The sequence below is a fragment of the Drosophila santomea genome, chromosome 3R (assembly GCF_016746245.2).
Source record: "Drosophila santomea strain STO CAGO 1482 chromosome 3R, Prin_Dsan_1.1, whole genome shotgun sequence".
In the NCBI taxonomy this organism is placed as follows: Eukaryota; Metazoa; Arthropoda; class Insecta; order Diptera; family Drosophilidae; genus Drosophila; species Drosophila santomea.
In genome coordinates, this window is record NC_053019.2 from 5587600 (window position 1) to 5611248 (window position 23649).

Sequence of the window (23649 nt, forward strand, 5' to 3'; positions counted from 1 at the left end):
ATAGTTACTTATAAAATGTAGTTTAACTTCGTTCTTTTCCCATGTGTAAGTCTGACTGGCCTCAACCTGTGTTTAATATTTATACCCATTACTCGTAGATTAAAAGTGTATACTAGATTCGTTGAAAAGTATGTAACAGGCAGAAGAAAGCGTTTCCGACCATATAAAGTATATATATTCTTGATCAGGATCAATAGCCGAGTCGATATGGCCATGTCCGTCCGTCTGTCCGTCCGTCTGTCCGTCCGTAAGACGTCGAGATCTCAGGATCTACAAAAGCTACAAAGTTGAGACTAAGACTCCAGAGACATGTTGATTCATGTTGCCACGCCTACTCTAACGTCCACAAACCTCTCAAAACTGCCACGCCCACATTTTCATTTTTGTATTAGTCTTGTAAATTTCTATCGATTTCCCAAAAAACTTTGTGCTACGCCCACATTAACGCCCACAAACCACCAAAAACAGTCAGTGTGGAAGACTCTCCTTCGCACTTCCACTAGCTGAGTAACGGGTATCAGATAGTCGGGGAACTCTAGCGTTCTCTCTTGTTTTGCGTTGTAGTTGCTGTCTTAAAGATTTCCTGTTACCGGCCAGAATTTGGACCGAAATTTTTGAGCTTTGTTTTGGCAAAGTGTCCTCGCGGGACTTAATACATAAAAAGGCCGACATCTTTGCACTTTATTTTCATTCCCCACTTCTTCCCCTGCAAAGTTGTCTCTCGTCCAACTCATAAATATTGAAGAGGCACGAAAACTTGTTACCTCCTAGGGCCAGATCTTGAGGCTCATCTGTTCATTGGTTACAGGGCCAGATATTAGTGCAATTTCCACGTTGACCAAAAGTTCAATTCATTTCACACAGAGACGTGTCACTGCTCCTCAACTGTTTTCATAAGAATTTATTGCTTTCTCTTGGCAACTAAGTGGATCAGATTTCTCTTGGCAACTTTCGCCTGTGTCCCGTGTAATATGCCACAGATTTGGTGATGGCGAAATTACTTTAGGTTTTGTTGCCTCCATTTCAGGACCCTTTGCTTGTCTCTTCATTCCCTGCTTTTTTTTTACAATTTTGTCGTATTAGATTGAAAATTGAGTTGGGTATTTTGGGGGCTAAATGTCCAAACGAAGGAAGTGGCGGGCGTCCGCAGACTGACAGTTTGAGATTTTCTTCAGGTGAGATTTTCTTCAGGCCAAATGATTCTCTTTCGATAACCGAAATGAAGGAGTTCTTAAGGTGAATTGATTTTTCTTGAGAACTTGCATGTAGTTTAGTTCATTTATAAATTGACTTTTTTTGCAAAGTAACAAAAGGGAAAGGTATCTTTAAAGTAAATGTTTAATAAAAATACGTATCTTCTATCTTTACTGCAAAACTAATTAAAACAAATCATTTTACTAAATACAAGTAAATTTCTGTTAAACAAGAAGTGCAACCTTTGGATGCTTAAATTCTTCCATCCTTAATTTGGGAAATTATTCAAATGCCAGTATATTATCTGCATTCTCCATTTGGTGACAACCCAAAATGTACGGCCATTCTGCACTTATTCATTTAGAATTGGCGACTAACGTTGCCTGTATCCTTCTGCCGTAATTAAATTTATTTCACTTGTGCACAGTTTGATGTTGAGTGGATGCAATTCGGTGGCTTATTCGGTTTTCACAGTGCAGGCAGTGCCGAATGAAAATGTATACCGAAGTTTTGTGTGTATCTGCGAGAGTGTTGTCCTAAAAGTATGTATTGATTTTCAGCCTGTCAGCACAGCGAAAATATTTATTGTCAGCTCAGGGAGCTGAGCTGAGTCCTCGGATGCCAGCCAAGTTTCGCTCAAATTGTTCCCTGGCGGCAATTGAGGCCGTTGATGAAATGGAATGGAACGGAGCAGTATGGAGACTCCTTAGGCATCCTCCCAAGCTCCTCGACTCTGTCAGCATCGGGAAATCGAGAATTATTAACAACTAGTGCGTTGATGGGCTCTTAATTACGGCCGTGTCCTTGCTCACCCACTCGCACACTCACATCCTGGGTGCTGACATGCATTAAAATTGATTGCTGATGTCGCTGAACCGCACTAATCAGAGCCACATGTCGGTGGCCGAGTATTGTGAATTCTGTGCTCTGTACATTGACATTGACACGGGCATCCTCGTTTGGATGGTATTTTACAATTATCCGCATCCTTGTCCGCAGCACCGACATCATCGCCGTCACCATCATCCATTGTCATGGTCGGCGCAATGAAATTACATATTACATATCGCATTTACATTGCTGTCATGTAGTTCTCCTCCTGATTCAGTTGTTAAGTTTTTCATGCATGTACGTTTCGCAACCTTGCTAAATGAGACAAACCTCATATTCAGCTTGTCCGACAGGTTTTAATTCCGTCATGTTGAGGAACCCAAAATGCAGGTGCCATGAATAGGGATTCCATCAAATCTCCTCAGTTTAAGGCAAGGAAAGTAAGTATTTTTAAGATATTTACTAATAGATTAGATGAAGTGTACACCTTTTATCCGAAATACATTGTGGATTTCACAATACTATTCCACTTTTTAATTAGAATGGCACGGTTTATTAAGTCTTGGCGGAACTAATTGATAAGTTCTGCTCGCCAGCAAAGGACTCTACCAATTAATTTGCGTTGATAAGATGGCCCCAGGGGCACACAGGTCCCTATTCAGATATGCCATTTGAATACTTTCTGTTTTGACATTCATTTGCGAAAGTCCACAGAAAGCGTTTGCAATTTGCCGAGGCATTGCGCAACTGGGGAGCAAGCGAACTTGGAGAAGTTTTAATGAGTTGGCAAATGGAATTGGCAATCCGTAGTGGGTGCTCGACACTTGAAGCATGAAATCAAACTAATTAACTCAAAATTTTACATAAACGCCGGGAAAAGTTGCGCCATTCATGTGATTTTGCGCTCTCTGCACATGATGGCATTAAGAAACAACACAAGTTGGATTGAATTTCTGGCCATCAGGAGGATAATCCGATATTAGCACCACCGCGTTGAAAGATAATTCAGTTTGCCGGCATGATGAACAAATTAAAAACTTTTCTCCTTCATCCGTGAAAAAGATGGATTTCCACCAACTTTGTTGATCATTTTTCAAATATTAGACAACGCAATGCCTTCTTAGCTATTTAAAGAACAGATGTTCAAGAGCTTCCCAGATAAATGAATTTCTATATGATAAGTTATGATGCTGTTATTAATATATTACCGCTGTACTTTGCATAGAACATCAAGAGCCATATGTCAGTAAGGAAAAAATTAATGTTGTCAGTTGCATTTACTGACCCAGAGAGTTCTCAGGGATTCACAATAATTGTAGATAGTTTCCCTATTCAGTGCTGCCATCTCAAGTAAAGAAAGTAAAGATGTATTTTGCCATCCGACTAAGGTAAGTCAAGCACTATATTGAATCCACGAAAAAATAATTCGGTTTGAATTTCAGCTTTGTCCTGGCTGTGCTCTTCTGCCTTACGGGAAACGGAAATGCTAGAATGCTGGGTGCAGATTTCAACAGGCTCCAGCAACTTCAGCGCCGAAGTCACCAATCTAATGATGCCAACACCCAGCTGAAAATCGCATATGAAGTCATCGAAATTTATGATAAGTTCAAGGGCCAGAAGGGATCAGATTTGTTAAGAGAAGCTCAACTGAATTCAGAAGTCAATGATTTTAAAAGAAAGAATGTGGTCATCGATGGAGTGCCCACCAAGGAGGAAGAATTAATGATGCAGTAAGAAATTGCTGATGAGGTTCCTGATGAGTGAAGAAGAATGCTAAGGATATCGCTGTGAAATTGCAAAATCCGTAACTAAAAGTATATTTAATATTTTTAAATTAGCTGAATGAATCAAGTAATGATTTAAAAGAAAGAATGTCGTCGATGGAGTGCCGCCAAGAGAAGATTAATGATGCAGTAAGAAAATTCTGATGAGTTCCTGATGAGTGAAGAAGAATGCTAAGGATATCGCTGTGAAAATTGCAAAATCCGTAACTAAAAGTATATTTAAATATTTTTTAAATTAGCCAAAGAGTAAAATGCTAGAAAATTTCATAAATCCACAGAAATGAGTCATATCTCAAATGGTCCGGTAATAATAAATAAATTCAGAAGTCTAAATGGTACAAAATAAATGACGGTGTAAATAATCTTTCAGATATATCAATCTTTAATAAGCTAATACTCTATTATTGAAGATATTTTAATCATCTCTCAGTTTCTCAGTTTCGCTATTGAGGAGATTTTTTTGAGGTCCGATTGACTCCATCATGAGGATAAACCGATATTAGATAAAAGATAATTCAGTTTTCCGACATGATGAACAAATTTAGAACGTCATCCATGAAAAAGATGGTTTTCCACAAACTTTGTTGCTAATTTTTAAAATACCTGTCTACGAAATGCCTTCTAAGCTATTTAAAAAACAAAAAACAGATGTTCAAGAGCTTCCCAGACAAATGAATTCGAAAAGTTGACTCTTGACCTTTGTATGAGGACTTGTGTAAGTGTATGCAGGGTTTAGAACATGGAATTATATACATATATCTCTGTCAAAAGCCGCTTTAGCTAAAACTAATGCAGTAAGATGTTGTAGCGCAAGTGTTTTTGAAATGCCAAATTTCTCATCAACTGTTCGACTTTGATGTTTGGAATTTAACGTGGCATGGAGTGCCTAACGTTTATTACATTATACATATATGGAATACTTCAAGAAGATGAGGCCCCATCATGTCCTTTGGCGAAGCGTCATAAAAGCAATGCATATGCTTTGAGCTCGTCAGCAAAGGTTTAAGCATCGATTCCTATTTCACTTTGCCAGCAGCGAAATTCAGATACATACATAAATATGTATGAGCTGTGTGCGCATCTAGGTCTCTCTCTGTGTATCTGTGTTTGTGCAGCTTGACAGTTCGTAAAATCAAAGTTGTGTCTCACATGTATGTATGTAATAGATTTTTATTGCCGCCGGCAGTGGTTTGCTTCATCTAGTCACCACTTCCATTTTGACTGCCAACCAAATCGACTTTCTGGCTGTTTACCACACATAGGAATAAAGCACACAAATACTCATCCACCTACAATTCTATATAGATACAGCCAACCGGAGGAGCAACTTTTCCATTTTGTTGGGAAATGCTTTTAATCTAACTATAAAGTTGCTGGAAAAGTTGTCCCCAAGATTTAAGGTTTCTTTTCGGCCGTCGAGTGAAATTCTACAAATTTAACTTGTCCTTGACACGTTGCCAAAATGAAAGAGATATGAACGAAATACAATTTTACATTTAGCTGTTTTTCCAAAAGTAAAAGAGCAAATAGAGCAGGGAACAAGTCTCTGGCTTGGAACAAAACTTTCAGTTCACCTCTAAAAAATTTAAATTCTTAAGAGGTCGGCAAACACATAAAGTTGTCTGAGGAAAAATAATGAAATATTTTCTTTAAAGCCAATAAAAATTAATTAGCGCTGCACGACGCAGATTGCGACCTCAATTATGATGCCAGGTCCGTTCCCACAGAGTTTGGCCGAAAAGCGAAAAATCAATATGACAGCCTAGCTGCTGGGAGGGTGGCTGGACTCGTCCTTGAATGGCGGACGCGCTAATTTCAAGAGCCCAGGGCCATAAAACCGTGTTGAGGGAGCACAAAGCCCTAAAAACCAGCAAAAGCGAACCGAAAGACGTTCAAGCCGGGCCATAAGTAGCCGAGGATTAGGCAAGGACCTCAAGCCCGTCTCGGCCACCTCGCTCTTCAGTTTCTCTTACTTTTCGGCATCGAATCGGCGACTCAAGACGGTAGTATATCTTTTAATTAGAAGATTTCACTGGATTTTTAATAGCCTCGTGCTCGATTGTGAAAGTATTCGGTCTCAATGCTGAACAGTGATGGAGTCCCAAATGGCATCACTGATTAATGTCTTGATTTTATGGCGAATAATGTTGACTGCGAAACCGAGGAGATGGATGCGGAACCCATTTTCCGCGGGAAGTTGAATTAAATACCTTTGTGCGAAGTCTTTGCATTCTTTCAATTTTTATTGATCCATAAAATAGAATACCTTGTTGAAAAGTTCGAGAAGTGCACTTTTCTCTCTTGCCTTTCAGAAGAAAATAGGTAGTTTTTAAAAGTTTATGCAGCACTAAGAGTGGTTCGACCTCTTTAACAAAGTTTCCCGATGGAGGCGAATTTATTGGCTATATCCCAAATTATTTTTTTAAAATTGGTGTATTTTTCAGATTTTACTAAAGGGCCCAGAGCATCCGAGCTTCGTTTGGGGCCATCTTCATTTTTAATATTACTTAGCCATTTTGCTCAGCCGCTTTGGTTTTCTTCCGGCCCTTCGGCTTTGACCTTCCGCATGTCTCTTTTGGCTTTGCGAGGTTTCAACCGCCTGCAATAATAATAAAAATTAAAAAGTTGGCAGCGGCATTTGTGCATTAATAAATTATTTGAGCCGGACCACTTGGAAGCGGTCTACGGCTATTTAAAAGTCATGAAAATAACCAGATGAAAATATGCAGATGAAGTTTATTATAAATGGAGGCGAGTTGTGTATTTAGCTTTCTGTTGGCCTTTTTATGGTTTCTTTGGGACAGGATGCATTTGCATGTCTAATAATTGCGTCTTTCCCCCATTCTGAACAGTGTGTATCAATCTTTTACGGGCCATAATGAGACTCCTTCTCTGGAAAGAACTCTACATCCTTCAAAACCATTTCATTCATTTTTGATGGCACCGAAATGAATTTGGTTATCATAAAAAATTTCGCCGGCGACAATAAAGAGAAGCGAAACAATTGAAATCTGAAAGGCTTCAAACTGCTTATCGATTCGAATGCTGTCATAAAATGCTGAAATTTGTTTCAACCCACCCAGTCCCTCGGGCAACCCCTTTTATACTTTTTGTCGTTGGCGGGAAAACCCTGAACATCGTCCAGGCGTGCGACCCATAAAGGAAACCTATTACATTTTTTATACTTAATGCGAGGCATTTAAAAAATTACACAGAGCTGTGCGCACCGTACCAGTCGAGGGAAAATGTGTGAAAGGATGTTTGAAGGTCACTCCTTGGTGACCCCGGCTGCTCCGCCCCGATAAGCAGATACTCCCACTTATTGATCGACTATGGAAATCGAGCGTTGGCCTCGTCCGGCAACTGCTAATTGAATAATTTAGTTGGAGTGCGAAAATATATTTCACTTTGATAAGCCCAAAAACATCATTATCGATGCAGTGCACCGGTGGACGGAAATTTCAGGTCGTTATTTCTCTGATAAATACTTCTTCCCAACCTCGCAGGGCAGCCGGGACACGTTGATGTGAACATCAGGTGGGCCCTGCGCAGTTCCAGTCCCTACCTGAATCGGCTGCCGGCCTGCGGGATCATATTTAATGATTTATTGGACCTTGGTCTGGTCTGGCCTACTCTGCGTGAGTCCCTAAAATATCATAAATTTCAACCTCCTGGCTGCGTGCGCTTTATGGCGACTACTGCAAGAAACTTTCCCGGACGTTGGAAGACTGGAAAAAGTCAATAAATGAAAGCTGCTGTATTATATGTACAATATATTGTGTACTACACATTGTGGCCGTTGTTCGTCGTCCATTGGTGGTGAAATGCGGCGTTTGGGTCTGTTTGACTTTGCAAATTGCTCCGAAATCAAACATCAAAGTTAAAAGTGCTTATTGTTGCCTTTTCTCTGTTTATTTTTCGCCTCAGTCTACATTGTTGTGCTGGGGCACCGTGTCGTATACTTCATTTAACCGTTGGCCACTGTGTAAGGTCGGTCAACTGATTGAATTTATTTGTATATATATGTACATACCTACATTTTTATTTGCCTGACCGTTGGCAGTCATTTCCCGGCGGCATTGATAACTGCGGATGGAAAATTTCATTATACACTCATCCGGCGAAAAACGAATGAATTTAATTAAATATTTGCGAGAAATCTTCGAATTTCAATTCGAACGTAGCTTGAATTCCATTACCGAATTCACTCACCGATAATTGAATGTATACGAGTATCACTTGTTTGCCACGGCAAATGACATTTTAATTACATTATCATCTACTGAAACCAAGTGCGACATTATTTGTAAGCGGTGGTATGTACAAACGAATGATTGCACAGAGAGTGCAACGTGTGGAAAATTGCAAATTCGATTCCAAGAGCAAGTAAGTATATACTATATTTTGCCCAGGTCAGGTATTTGATTGTGAGCAAGTGAACATATCTGTAGATGATGGCACGCCCCATTTTGTTTTGCCCACCTTCTTTTATATTTTTTTTGCGCAATCAGTCCGCTTTCCCGAATTTTCTCCTTCTTCCTTTGGGCGGAAAGCTCGCTTCGCAACTGACCTAAGCAGCATGGTAAATTTAACGAAATACGAAAAGTTTGGCAAGTGCAATTGAAACTAGAGCACACAAACTGGGTCGGTGGCAGGTGCTTCAGATAGTTTCTAACTAGTCTTTTGTTGAATATGCATGGTAGCAGTTATTTTCCAAAGAATTAATAAGAAATTGCAAGCACATATAATTGTCGTTCAGAAAAATAATATGTTTTATTTTGTTTACAGCTGAGCTCAACGATTATTCAACACCTTAAGCGAAAATTTCGCTTTCGTTCGAACAACTTTCATTATTTAACATTAGAACGTTGTTTACTCTTGATAAGCACGGGGATTACGATTCCTCCGATTGCATGCAGAGCCAAGGCTCGACATTACTTATACGCCCCGTTGACGGTCCTAATAATTCCCTTTATCACACTCCCCCACTGGTTCTGTGTTTTTAAGCTTGCGTTCACTTTTTTGGCTCTGTGATTTACTTTCATGTGCCTGCTGCAAAACACCTTTTAAAGCGGCTAACAGAGAAACATTTCTTGTGACAAATTCGTAATTTATGTGTTCTACGTTAAAAATTGTAGAGCACAAGGAGATTGCGGTCTCTTTTTTATCCCCCTGTCTTCTTTATGTGATTGGTGTGCCTGTGTTTCTGGCTTCCTGGATTTTCATTTTGTGAAGAAGCCTTCTCATGGTTTCGTGACTTCGCTTGGATTTCTTACTTTCATTTGCTCTGATTTTGCCTGAGTTTTCATGCCAATTGGCAGTTAGGCTACTCCACCCACAGCGGTCATGCCCCTTTTTGGGATCTCAAAGCTAATTTGCTTGCTAACACAACAGCGTTATTTCGATACCCTTGCCGAGAGTATATCGTATTAAAGGAGACGTATGCTCCATATAAAGTATATAATTCATGATTAGCCTCCACAGACATGTCCATATAGCCATGTCTTTCTGTCCCTGCGTATCTACACATATTAGGTTCCCTTTTTTTTTAAAACCAAATTCATAAAACTCCTTCAAAAGGACTCCTTCCCCTTTCTCTGACAGTTTGTAAGTCGGAACGGCTCATATCAGACAACTAATTTTATTTATATAAATAAATATAGATAAGAATAATAAGGGAAAAATGTGGTTTTTTACGTCATTGAAACATTGAATTTCAGTTTTAATTTGATCAAAATCGGACGTCTATGACATAAAGATGCCAAAATAAACGACGAAATATTAACTGACAATATAAGAAAAGAAATGTTGTCTCTAACTATTAAGTGATTAACTTTGTTATACACCAGATTTCAGACAACATACATATGTTTTCGGTGTTACTTTGTCCTTTGAAAGTAATATAAAAGAAATTATAATTTCGGTGTTTTAGATCATATTGTGTTTTATATGGTACACACAAGTTTTTTAATGTATAATTACTTCAAGGGCTTATACGCTTCGGCTTGCCAAAACTAGCTTTCTTTCTTATTTTCTCTTCTTTCCTTTTCGACAAATTTAAATGCGACTGATTTCCGCTTCCGTTTCCCCTGACAGCCATTTTATGTAGACCGGCGGCTTTTCGTTTAAGACTGCGATTTTTGTTGTTACTTACTCTTATTTGTAATGCAAAGCTGCAGCCTTTTTGAGGTTTTCTTGCCATTTATTCCAATTGAATTTCATTCTTTTGCAAACCAAAGTACAAAAATGGTGCTGTCGATGGCATTTTGCGGGGCTTAAAGTCGATTACGCTTTGGTTTTTTCATTAAAATTTCCGCCCGCGGCTCTCGTTTCAGTCACAAAGTTTCTCCTCTTTTAAATGCCATCGAGAAATTATTAATGAAGCTATGAGAGCCGAGGGACGAATCAATAATTCACGTCCGATACGCGAGTGTGTGTTCGTGAACGAGAAACTAATCGAATTTATTAGAACGGCAGCAGAGACGTCTCAGGGAATTGCCAGCGGCCGTGGGTCTGCTCTGTGTCCATGTTCTGTGTGCTCGGTTAGTTATAACAATGCCGGGCGATATGACCTGGCACGGTTCTCAGCATTATTGCCAATATTTATGCTCGCTTCCAGAATGCGAAGCAATTTTCCAACAACTGCTGCTCCAGGATGGCGAATGACGTCCTTACCTCGTCATCATTATCATGGGTGGATGTTGCCTTTCCTCTTGGATTTCTACACATGTAAGCATTTTCCATATAACCCATTTAAGTTTTGAAGGAAATGTAGTGGGCTTACATTCTAAGAACAGAGTTGTGCGTTGGGTGGAATCCTCTTGATTAGCATTAAAACAAGTGACAATCTCAAATTAAACATACAAATGTTCGGAGATCAACTTCAGTGGCAAAATATTGTTAGCATTGCACTTGACTTTAAAAATAAATTTAAAAATGTACTCATTCTGCTCGCTTTATCAAAATATATCAAAAATAAAAAGAAATGAAATATGCGACGTAAGTTTGAATGTTTTTGTAGTTTTTTTTATAGTTATATGCTCTGCCGAATTTCGCCAATTTGTAAGGATAAAATTGAATGCTGTGTATCAAAGGAAATTAGTTTGTAGATTGAGCTGGCGAGCTAGCTTAGCAGCCCTTTGTTCCGTCCATTGGAAAACTAAAAAGTTACAAGTGCCGCACACACACCTACACCATCGCACACTCAGTGACACAGCACAAAGCCATTGCCATTCGATGGACAAAGCAAAACCACAATGGCTGAGGGGTGTGTGGTGATGTGGTTGTGGATGTAGATGTGGATGATAGTGCGCGCTCATAACACACCGACCATGTCCTGCCGCTTCAAGTGCTGTGTTGGTGTTTGTTCGCTTGTTTTGCGCTTTTTGTACTTTTTTATTCCGCCACACAAAAGACAAAAACTACGGAAAGCATCGCAGGTAATTTCATTATTCAAATATGTGTGAATGTGGAGAGCGTGCTGACTGATTGACTAGCTGACTGACTGACAGAGTGGCAGGCGACTTTGTTCTACAATTGGCACTTTGGGGAAAAAATGGATCCAGATCCAATGCCAAAAGCAAAAGAGGAACTACAAGGGCCTAAAGCACTGACCAGTGCCTCTGTCTTTCATTTCCGCTTCTTGTTTATTTTTACTTCAATTAATTACGCCTTCTTTGCCCCTACTGTTTGGTCTATTAATTGCAAATTTCATGCATTCTTTATGGTAATTTGGCTCGTCCAGTTTCCGCAGCTTTTCTAAAATTGTTTTTCGTGCCTCATTAAGTAAGCTGGCCATCGAGGAGTCTAGTCCATAATGCTATCTCTTTTCTGCGGGAGCCTGTGGAGAGGGCGTTTAATTTGTTTCAGATGACTTTTGATTATTTTCGCAGTCGGATTTACTGCCAGCCATAAATAAATATATATTACGTGCGACCAGAAAATTGTATTAGCTGTTGAAAGTCGTTTAATTTAAAGTTAACCATCTGGAAGCTATTGCAGTTAATAGAGCTTTTAAAATAGTAAAGGTTACCCCAAATTAAGACGAACTCTTGACAGATTCAAGAACCTTGTTTTACACTCTGCCTAACCAATCGTAACTGCTCACAAACCGCAAATATTTTAATCAGGAATGGGTATTGCTGCTTGAGGAATTTCGACAGTTTGGCCAGATCTCAAAAAATCAAACCCGAAATGAAGATGCAAACCCACAGCCTTCTGAACATTTTACCCAGTAGTTGGGGGCGGTCGGTTATTTCTTAAAGCATATGCCAAAGGTCACAACTCGTCGGGCAGCTTGCTATAAATTAGCTTCTTGGCCCAACGATTTTGGGCGTGCTGCATGGACCATTTTCCTTAATTTTCGCCTTCTGTTTTTCAATGTGAGTTTGGTAATAAATTCTGCCGGTTTCTGTTTAGCTACATTTATCACAGATGTATACACATAAGTCTGCTTGCACGGACTGAAAATCAATAAACATGTGGCAGTCCTCTTCCTAATTCCCGTTTTGACAGCAATTAATCAAGGCTCGCACTTGCGTGCAATTAGTGTTGCTATAAAATACCATAAATTGTTTTATGCTGCCTCCTAATGGGAACTTCAGGAAGAAAACGAATTAACCCCTCTTACGAGGAACGTGCATGAAAAATTCAAATCACTTGATTAGTGGCAATTAATTTGCCCAACGCCGTTGCGTAAATCACTTAGCCAGCGAGAGCAGAGCTCCAAGGGGAGTTTATGCGGGTTAAAGACCGTGACTCTAAGCTAGTCGAAAATACATGAATAGTTTTTATCAAGCAACGCTTATCGACACTGTGATGAATTGTTCCCCGAACGAGAATTACCTGTACCATATTGCGGTTTTATTATTGTATACGCCCAGGATTGTTATACCATGACATGGTGTTTCAGGACCCCTTCTTTATGTACTCTAGTTAGGTCGGGTGTTTATGGCTCGTTTGCGTGCCCCACCGCCACTTATTTTGACCTTGCCCAAGTTCTGACTTTACACCACAAAAAAAATATCTTGTATATATTGTTTATACATTTTTCTTTGCGACAAATTCTTTGAAATACTCAGAATTTGTGCGTTAGATACTTAAAAAACTTTTAATGTAAATAGTAGATTAATAATGCAATTGAAAGTAGTTCTTGTTATAATTTTCACAAATGGGTAAGTACAGAATAAAATAATAATTTCCTATTTGAATTATTTTCTTTTTGAATTATTTCTTCCGCCCTATTTGTGGCTGTGGCTTGGACTATTCGATTCGTTACTAATAGAATTGTCACTCTCATATCGCAGACATCTATTGGCGTTTTTCACTGCCATCCCATCCACCTAGGGCTGGGAAAAGGCGCCATCACTCACCGCAATTGTGTTGTGTGACAAGTGAATTTGTCATTGGCTGCTCAAGTTGAAACAAAGCCAAGGCCGGACGACAGAAAATGGCTTGTATTTTGTCCGATGAGGTCGGGTGAAATTTGAATTTATGTTGGGGGCTGCAAAAAGGGAAATACTTTCATTTGGAGCTGCCACAAAGCATTTCCGCTTTGTGGCACACACATAATGCAGAATGTGTGTATGTCCTTCTGACAATGAGTGATGTTTCTGTGAGCCTTGGTCAACAGCAGGAGACACTGCAAGCAGAGACAGCATGTGGTCGGGCATCATGATGGATGGCCACACATTAACTGTCTAATGCATATTGCAATTACAAAATAGGTGGCCTATTAGTTAATAGCCCTTATCTACGTGTTTTTGCGGAAAGCAATAATAGTTAGCTAAATAGATGCTTATCTTATCTTAACATAGATAACATTCGCATATATGTTTGATTATTTATTTCTAGAAAAATTCCATGTTGTTTAACTACTGGTGTAATATAACTTTATATTTATAATATTTGCAATAATATTGTTTAATTTCGATTCATAGTATTTTACAGTTCAGTATGTTCTCATTGCGCGTGCGCATCCTGCGTGTTCTACCGCTCCCTCTAGCTCTTTGTCAGCGTTGGTTTTGAATATACCTTTTGGCAGCCGCAAGAACGTAGCCTCTTTAGCTCAGTGGTAGAGCGTTGGTCTCGTAAACCAAAGGCCGTGAGTTCAACCCTCACAGGAGGCAATTGGTGGTGTAATCCTTTTTTAATTACAGCTTTACAGCTTATAACAAATGTTAAAAAAATGTTCACGTTTTTAAGTAACAAAAAACAAAATGGTCTTTTTAGCATTGTTTAACTTAGACCTATAGTTGAAACATGGTAATACTTAAGACAAATTCTAGTGAAATTGAATACCATGATTTTGATAAAGTTACATATATTTTGTTTCGAAATTCTATCTTTGCGATCGCATAACATATATACAGTAAACGATATAGTAATACACACTACAAAATACGTTTTATTAAGCAATATGGAACCTTAGAAGAGAAGCAAATTACACTTGATCTTGATCCGCTGCTCATAATTCTAACCGCCTTTATTGTTACTCTCTTTGCACCACTCACAGGGTTATTTCCCATAGCGTATTTGGCAGCGATCACCACATCGCCTCTTTAGCTCAGTGGTAGAGCGTTGGTCTCGTAAACCAAAGGCCGTGAGTTCAACCCTCACAGGAGGCAGTTTAGGAAATACATTTTTTGGACTTGCCCTTAATTAAATTTTTTTTTTAAACAAGTTAAATAATATTGAACAAAATGTTCTAATGCTCTAAAAAAACTTGTTTCTTTAAGTACTGATTTGTTGACATTATTTTAAGCGTAAGTTTCCCTTTATGTACATACCTAGGACACATATCTAGGCAAACATTCCCTAGAACGCGTAAAATTGGATATAAAACATTAGTGTAAAATAAATACAACATGTAAAATAATAAAATGTTTTGTTGTTATTTATATGACCATTAAATTATTTGTACAACATGCTCTTTTAAGAACAAAATTTGAATAGCGTCTCGATCTGTTCGCCTTTAGTTCGAACAACCCTCATGCTTTCTCTATCTCTCGCGTTTTCGTTATCAAATTTTTCACCACTCTCAGCACAGCGTTAGCTTGTATAAGTCATTTGGCGGCGCTTTGCCCAGCGCCTCTTTAGCTCAGTGGTAGAGCGTTGGTCTCGTAAACCAAAGGCCGTGAGTTCAACCCTCACAGGAGGCAGCTTCAGACAATTTAACTTTTTTGTTCAATTTTTGCCAGATCCAGTATTATGCACTTCTTCTAATTATATAACTGTGTTTCCATCAAAGTTGTCAGCATTTCACTTGACTCTTACAGGAGAAAACTTCATCAGAGTTATCCGGCTTCTCTCGGCCCATGTGTTATTTTATGACTGTCGTACTTATACACACATTTCACTTGCACGATTGGGCCTTTAAAACTAACGGTAATACGAGTTGTAAATAGGGTTTCGGGGTCTGTATAGTGAATGAGCAGTCATTATGGCCAAGTACATATGTATCTGCGTAGGAGGCTTTGCTGTGGACCATGTGTGGACGTGCAATGATTACATACACATGTACATATATACCTGCTGAGCTTATGTACTTCTTTGTTTGTGTTTGAACGATATTCGCGAAAATGTTTGCAACGACATTGAATGTGGAAATAAACATAAAATTAAACAAATCGCAAACTTTGCTGCCAACATACACATCTCTTGACCATAATCACGCCTATCTAAGCTGCGCTTATCACGATGAAGGTTCCAACCATAGATAGAATGATTTAATAATCTCCACTAATTATGAGCTGCTTACTTTGAGCCTATGAACAAAGTTATCTTTAATCATAAAATACCAGATAATTCAAGATTTAGTGAAATAAGAAACAATGCTTTGCTTAATGAATTTATCTGAACTGAGTTGGTTTGAATTATTATAGGAGTATAGTTATCTTTTTAAGGGTAAACTACCAGATATTGGAATAATATTAGTTCACTTTTACTTGTTTAATGGAAAACTTTCCGTAATATTCCTCTGGGAAACAAAATGTCGTCGCGCCCTCTTAACCTGCTTAACATTTTATTGAAGGGTATAAGACTCACGTTTCACAACCTGCGCATTGGTAATTAATGTGTAAATTTGGCACCAAAGTACGCCGCACTTTCCATTTGGCTTGGCAATAAAGGCAGTCACGAAGAACGCTGAGCCTAAAAGGCTCCAAACTTTGGCACACCTTAAGGGATTCTGCTTTATTGAGGACAGCTTTAAGTAATCTCACCGCGACCTATGCTAAATTTATATTTATGAATAAATAAAGCAAGCAGATGACACTTTTGTTGTACCGCCTCCAGCTGCGAAAGGATGGTCGAGGGACCGCTTTCCTTCTTCGTTTCGGGACTAATTGAAGATGACAGGGTGCCCGACTTTGTTGCTGCCATCGGCTGAGAAGAGCGAAAATGTTAATCAACGACGCAACTTGGCTACGGCCAAATCAAATCAAGGCAATTTACCGTAAGAGACAAAAAGGCATCATTTCATTTCCCAGGCTCTGAAATTGACAACACATCCGCCGCCTTTTCCACTCAGCTTTCTGTGGCTTTCGGATAAAATTTCAAACGTTCCCTATTATATATTTTGATTACTTGTTTCTTTAATAACAACAGCGAATAGACTCTGCTAAAGTAATTGTATAGTATAGTAATGCTGAAAATGTAGTTTGAATGATTCGTTGAAAGTAGTGTTACAGGTAGTCAGTGTTACGAGCACTATGGGTTAAATTATTTGTAGATTTCATATCTATATATATAAATTTATATATAATATCTATGAATATATGAAATGAATAAATGAATGTGAAAGACTATTAATAATCTTCACAAATAAGCTTTCGTAATTTTTAGTATAGATTTCTCATAGTGTATTCAGGAGTAAGCAAGGCCAAGTATTTGCTCTGTAATTTATATGTGCACAGCAGATACCAAAATTCAGCTTGGAGCTGCCTGATATTTTACCTCATTCTGGACTCCCAATTTGCATATTGTGTACATCTTGAGTTCGCACAGTGAATAAGAGTCAGCCCCACGTCCTTTCCACACACACACAAACACTTTCATAGAGCGGGTCATAAAGAAATCCTGCGTAATGCTTAGTATGCAGGTGGCACATCAGCTCATCTTGGATCTTCAGTCCGTATTCTGGGTATCCTTTTATGCAGTGCATTTCCGATTGGCGGCAACTTTCGTGCCGCTTTTATTGGTATACCTTTCTGCTCCCGAAGCACACACTTCAACACACACACCCAGAGACAAAGAGGAAAATCGCGAAAAGGAGGAAAGCATTTTCCCTTCTAATTTCCCCATTTCTCAGAGCCCCGTTTTGGTTTTTGTTTCTTCCGCGAGGACCTTTCAGCCCAGTAAAATTACTGTTGCCTGCTTTGAATTTAAACAAATGAGGAATTGTTGCTGCCGCTTTAATGGTCGCCTTCATTCATCTCCCGACTTTCAGCTATTTATATAGACTTTTGTTTGAGCCCACTTTTTGAGGCTGATGCTTGCGCCGTTTTTCCCCGCAAAAGTTCTGTTTGCCATTGTTTGTCCTCTTATTTTTGTTGGCTCGACTGGGTTGTTTGTTTTATTTTCAATGAATATTTGATTTCTTTCTTTATGATTGTGTTTGCATTTTGTTTTTATTTGTTTAGCTGTCAATTTTAATGAGCTACCGCCAGTTGGAAGCTGGCAGTCCATAAATTTTATATGTCGCTATCAATGTCAGCGAACTTGGCTGCCTCGTAATTTATTTATTGAATTTAATAATGCAGCACAAATTTTGTAGGCCACAGCCAATTAATTAGCTGGGAATAAGCCACACAACGGATTTAAGTCCCGAATATACATATACTCGTACATATACATACATATGCGCTAAGAACCACCTGCGCCCAAAAAAAAGTATCCCTTTATTTATGGTTTCTTTAATTTATTGTTTGCTTTTCGCTTTTTGCAAGTTATACCTCTTTACATACATATGCTTGCTTAGGCGCAGACTGATTGGCTATTTTAGCAGTTTTACTTCTCGCTTTTCTAAGTACATTTTACATTTTGTTTTAGTTAATTTGAATTAGTTTCAGTTTTATTTTATTAATGATACAATTCATATCCGGCGCCCTGTCCGTTCAATCTGGATTCAATTACATATAATACTAAACATTTATAAGATACTTTCAATATCGACAATTTTTTTAATATATAATTAGGTATATATAGATATTTGTATATATCGATTCATATTATCTGTGTAAGAGCCGTCAACTCACACCGAGTCGGGGTCAGTATATAATGGGGCTTAATAGTTTTTAATGCACACTATTGCTGATGATAACATACATATGCTGCTTGCCTCTTTACACACGATTTATAGAATTTATTTTGTATTGTTTTTTACAAATTGTTCGTAAATTTCATGAGTGTTTTGTTTCAATGTTGCGCATCGGCATTTCCAATTCATTTTTCCGCCCAAGCGCTTCGATCCATAAATTTCAAGTGAAATTTCATGAGGCGAGTTCAACAATAAACCTGCGGAAATGTCGAAACTGCGATGCGAGATATGTCAGCGAAAAAACATTTTCATAGATTCGCTCCCAATGATGATAAAACCAATAGTAACAGAGCCTTTCTAAAGTTCAGCAAATTTAGTTTCGTACGTGTCGTATTCCCATAGTAATTCTGGAAGTCCTTGTGACCATTTGGTATTTGGCATTTTTCATTGCAGCTGACTAATAATTCATAATCGAATAACTATTCTCATTTGGCTTCGACAAATGATGGGTACCACCCATAATCAAAGATCAAGGGTGTGAAAGTGCTATTGTACGAGGGGCTCAGCTGTTTTCTAAAACGCACTATTAAATCGTTTTCAATTGTTGCTGCAGCACCCAAAGTAGCCAAGCCAAGTGTTGCCAGCAAATCCGGTGTCATTGCTTTGAATCGGAAACGATTTAAGAGTTATGGCAAAAAGGGCGTATCTTATGACAGCCGTTCTTTGGTTTGTATAGTAAATGTACTTCAAATATCGATTCGTGTTTGAGTTTTATGGATTACAGGCTGCTCTAGGGCTTGGACCAGAGTATTTTTGGGGCCACATGTCGTGTCGTTCGCCGTTGTCCTATTTCGCTATGTGTATATTCTTTAGTTCAAGTTTCGACTTTTATTAGACTAATAAAACTTTATATTTTGGTTGCTTGTGGTATCTGTTGCTACAATAATTCGTTAGTTTGTTTCAAAAAGTAACCCGTATTTCAAATTGTTCAGTGTGATTGAATTACCACAAATACGTTATCCGTTATCCATGTGGTGAGTTCCTCCCCCGTTTGAGTTTGTTTCATTGATGCTAATCTGTTTAATGTTTTCTTCTCGTCTTGTTTATACTGCATTGGATCAACAAAAGTTGGGGCTAATAAAACGTTCGCTTTGCTTTGTTATCTGCACTTGCCGAATTGTTTTCACTTCTTGTCAGCCAGTAAATCCGAATCGCTTTTCATTCATCAAAGAGTCTGGAGCAGACCAGCTCGTTTATCGAATTTAATGGGGCCCACCCTGATTTAAGATGAACGCGTAAGCAAAGTTGTAAATAATCAAGGCAATACAAGGAAACACGTTTAGTATTCAGTTAATAATCTTCTAGACTTAAGTGTGGATTGTTAGTTCAATTGTACATTCGAAATGTTCCCATTTGTATATCAATAGGTGGGTTGAAACTGAAGCCATTGAAATATGTGCGTCCTCCTCCTGATCCTTTCCATTATGATGGGTCTGGTTATCGAAATTCTATTTCCAAACAAATCACGCACAAAGAAATAATAACGATACAGAGCTGGATTGGGTGGGGTGTTCTGGGGTGCCTCCGTTAGCTTCCTAGTCCCGGATGAAGACGAACTCATTGTAGTGGTTCCAGCGATTTTCCTCAGTGTCCACGCCCGGCTTGGGTTCCGCTGCCGAGCCGGCGGTTCCGGATCCGCAGCTTCCGGCCATACGGTATCCGTGGTCGTGTAGATTATCGAAGGCCTGCTCGATGTAGCAGTGCTTCAGGAAGAACCGCGAGGTGTAGCGATCCGTGCCGCCATGATCCGGATCCCGCGACTCGTTCAGCGTATCGCCGAACACCTCTCGGCACTGGGCCACTCGGCCGCAGACCAGGATGCGCGACAGCTTCCGGAACTTGACGTCGGCCAGTCCGTCCTTGCCGAACTGGAAGCTGCCGCGGTAGCCGATGGTGATGCACCCCGGCGGTCGGGCGTCCCGCTCACTGCGGATGCACTCGAGCATAGCGGTCAGCTTAAAGTGCTCCGCCTCCCGGAGCAGCCGCTGACGCTCGCGGAATCCCTCGGGAAGGTGAAGCGCCTTGTCGCGCAGGAAGTCCAGGATGTAGCGGAAGAGGACGCCGTCGCGGTCCAGGAAGTAGCGACCCTTGCTGTCCTTGGCCAGCGCATCGCGACCCTCGCCGAAGAGCTCCGCCAGCAGCGTGCTTTTATCCTGCTGCAGTGTGGCCAATGTGGTCGTGTAGCTCACGCCGCCGACGTTCAGCTCGATGATTTCGGGCATGATGGCCTTTAGGATGCCGTTCAAGGATCGGATTGGATTGGATTATATCCAACAAATCTAATCACACATATGGACACTCGCGAACGTGGGCCACTATATGGGTTTGTTTACAGCTTTAGTGGAACTGGCTGCTGTTGCTTTCTGTTTCCTTTCGCCTTCTGTCCGCCAAACGCGTCCGCACTCGTTCAGGTCTCGTGTCGAACTGACGGGGCTTCTGGCCTGGCTGAACCCAGAACGCTTTTCACTCGCTCGTTGGTGTACATTTGTGTGTATGCATTGGGGAAGAGGAGACATTTCTCTCTGGATTTCTCTGGGGAAGTGTGCCACTCTCAGTTCCTCTGGCCTGCGCACTCGCTGGCCGTGTTTTGATATCCGATATTATTGTTTAACAAGTGGTTAAATTTCTAAAATGTGCACGGATACTTCTGGCATATGTATATAGCTGCTCGAAAGGTTGCCCGCCATCTTTTGCCGACTTTTGCCGCCCGCATGTTATTAATTTGACGAGGGTCCGCAGTGCGTATGCTTAATGGCCAATATGCTGGATTACTCTGTTGTTTAATGCCAGAGATGCTGCTGCCTAAATTGTGCGTTCGAAAAGGCGATTTAGCATTAGCATTCAGCTGGCGTAAGGTGGGTTCCCCTTTTCGGGGCAAAGTTCGTCGCCATGTCATAGCAAATTATGGCACATGGCATACTTCAGGGCGTCGCACATACTTTGTGCCACGGCATGCCAACTATCCTGGTTGATTTTTTCACAATGTATGAGTGTGTGGGTGGGTGGGAGAAAGCGAGAAAGGGAAGGGAAGGGCTGCCCCGAGTGGCAACAGGCCGCTGACAATTTGACACCGTGACACTGACATTAACATGCCACAGCAGGCCATGCAACTGGTTGGGTTGCCTTGGCCAGCCAGCCTGTTTTGGCCTCGTGCCAATGGGCCACTCTGCCCTCGGTTTGGGCCACATCAGCGCCAGACTGCTTGGTGGCCTGTTAGCAGCTCACCTGTTTGCTGTTAACATTCCACGAAACGTCCTTTGTTTGCCAGGACATGCGTGCCACTCGCTGCAAGTGAATCAACAACAGCGAGCCGTAACCAATACGCAGTCTCTGGCCTACCCTCCTATAAGAGTAAATGTGCACCCCCTACTGCGTTAGCCCTTTGATCCGGCCGAGAGGAGCTGGAGATACACACAGACATGGGCTATGAAAGAACTAGCTTTAACGTATTTCAGCATTCTGGTATTATTTATTTTTAAAACTATGGGTACCAATAGGATTGTTTAGTACACTTATTTTATTACCCTAGCTGATACTCTGAGAGCCTAATCAATTTAGAGCTCAGTATCGGGGTATCTTATAATATTTGTTAGGAAAATAAGTAAATAAGTAATTAAAAAAAGTTTCTCCCGGAGCTCTCGCCAAGTCTGCTGCTAATTGCAATGAAAACACTAATGTCGTGAGTTTGGGGTTGGCTTTTAAAACGTTCAACCAGTCGAGAACCCCTTTAGTTTGCCGCCGTTCGCTTGCTCCGCTCATTTCCGCTTCCGGTTGCGGCTGACGTTGTTTCTCGCTCTCGCTCTCACTCTCACTCCCTCCACCGTTCCCTCTTAGAATGCGGCTAATACCGCTGCTTCTTATCAGCCGTCCGCCTTTTTCCCCTCCCCTTCAAGGAATCTGCGGCCATGAATTGCGGTTTTGGGCACGCATTAAGGTGGCGCAACATTTTGCGCGCCATTACGCGCTGCCTGCATGTGTGTGTGTGTGTGTGCTTGCGTTTGTGTCACTTTGAACGTGAGTGTGCGGGTGTGAGTGGGCGATGGCTTTACTCTCTTGAGGATTGCGCGCTTCCGTTTCGTTTCTGTCCAAGCCTTGAATGCTCCTTGTATGTCTGGCTGACTGGCGCGATTCAAATTGATTTTGTCTGGCTGCCTTCGCACGTTCATATATACTCACAAGCGCTTTGCATCTGTGCCGCTTTGTATCTGTGTGCGACTGAGTGTGCTGAGTGTATCTGTGTGTTTGTGCTGGAGCACTTTGTTTTGACAACGCGCCAAATTGTCGCCCAGTTTGCATGCTATTTCTGGTTTGTTTGCCTGTTTACCTTTCGGGCTGTCAGTTCCGCAGGGCGACAAAATGGGCTCTAATGGGTTAGGTGTTGGGTTAGCCACCTTGGCGATAACGCCTAAAAAGAAGCCCTCAGCCATTGTCCTTTTTGGGGTGCACACTCGACGATCTGCTGTTGAAACCTTGCCGCAACCATTTTAGGCTCCCAAAATAAACTCTGGCACTCCAAGGCTGCCTTGTGTCAATCAAGATTCCAGTGCAATTGTGCATTTGATTTCTCTGGATATTTTTGCCACTCTGGCATTGACAGACCAAACAAAGTTGGCGTGCCCCAGAATGCAAAACAAATGATGTGGAATCAGCAATAAGCTGCAATCAACAGCAGTCAAAATATTTCACACCCCAATCCATTCGAAAAATATGAGTTTGAGCCAATAATCGTATTGGGAAAAAGGCCATAATCTGATACATATGTCAAGGAGATCCAAATCAATTGCTATTATCAGCTTATATGGATGGAAAATAAAGTATTCAAGCAAGTTATGGAAAAGGAATGCACTTCACCAAAGCAGATAATGAACATAATCAAATAGATTATATTACAGCAGTTAAATGGAAGTAGGCAATAAATAAAAAATTAATTCATGTAAGTGGAGAGTAACCATGCAGATTCTAAATACGCAGGCTGCGTCCCACCCACCTTCAATTCCAAAAATATCTCACATAAAACTTCTTGACACAAAAGACTTTCTTAATTCTTTTAAACATAATCGATCCACTTTCGTCGTTCAGATTGTAAGCTAGAGACTCTCACTAATTGCCACTAGAGAACTCAACGCGGACACTTATGCAAATGCACGCAGTGACCGTGTGCATAATGCCAGCAGTTCTCCATTCCTAGCTTAAAATGCAGGACCAGGCACGCGGTGAGTGCCAGAATGCGTATCCTCAAGATACATTGACGCCGGCACACGATTATGTAAGTGCACATGCACGCGCTTCGCTGCTGGGCAATTTAACACCACGCCAGTGGCAAAATACCAGCAGCAGAGAAATGTAGGAGAAAAGGGGTCTTAGAATACCCTTAAAATAACATCGAATGGTATTTATTGCATTAACTATTTCATTATTTTCATATATTGTTTGATAGTTGATGCACAAAATGAGCACGTATAAAATATTGTCAAAATTCTAAAATGACACTTTCCCGAACATCTTAAAAATAACATATAAGCT

At 40.3% G+C, this 23649-nt stretch overlaps 3 protein-coding genes and 3 non-coding genes across 6 annotated transcripts; 5 read left to right on the top strand and 1 right to left on the bottom strand.

Moving 5' to 3' along the window:
* The first annotated feature begins 1019 nt into the window (after positions 1–1019).
* Positions 1020–3759, top strand: LOC120453752 (protein Turandot Z-like). The gene is made up of 3 exons (XM_044006447.1): positions 1020–1236; positions 3251–3413; positions 3468–3759. Exons 2-3 carry the CDS (start codon positions 3391–3393, stop codon positions 3757–3759), a joined length of 315 nt encoding a protein of 104 aa, XP_043862382.1. The 5' UTR covers positions 1020–1236; positions 3251–3390.
* A 6436-nt stretch (positions 3760–10195) lies between these two features.
* On the top strand, positions 10196–10703 carry LOC122756518. Its single transcript, XM_044006341.1, has 3 exons — positions 10196–10351; positions 10429–10538; positions 10602–10703. The coding sequence occupies exons 1-3, from the start codon at positions 10196–10198 to the stop codon at positions 10636–10638; spliced, it is 303 nt and encodes a 100-aa protein (XP_043862276.1). The 3' UTR covers positions 10639–10703.
* A 3161-nt stretch (positions 10704–13864) lies between these two features.
* Positions 13865–13936, top strand: Trnat-cgu. Its single transcript has one exon. It is a non-coding gene; the product is annotated as a tRNA-Thr (tRNA).
* A 426-nt stretch (positions 13937–14362) lies between these two features.
* Trnat-cgu lies at positions 14363–14434 on the top strand. Its single transcript has one exon. It is a non-coding gene; the product is annotated as a tRNA-Thr (tRNA).
* Positions 14435–14896: 462 nt separating this feature from the next.
* Positions 14897–14968, top strand: Trnat-cgu. Its single transcript has one exon. It is a non-coding gene; the product is annotated as a tRNA-Thr (tRNA).
* A 2728-nt stretch (positions 14969–17696) lies between these two features.
* Positions 17697–20562, bottom strand: LOC120453149 (BTB/POZ domain-containing protein KCTD12). The gene has a single exon (XM_039637705.2). The coding sequence runs from the start codon at positions 20346–20348 to the stop codon at positions 19662–19664; it is 687 nt and encodes a 228-aa protein (XP_039493639.1). The 5' UTR covers positions 20349–20562; the 3' UTR covers positions 17697–19661.
* Between the last annotated feature and the right edge of the window lie 3087 nt (positions 20563–23649).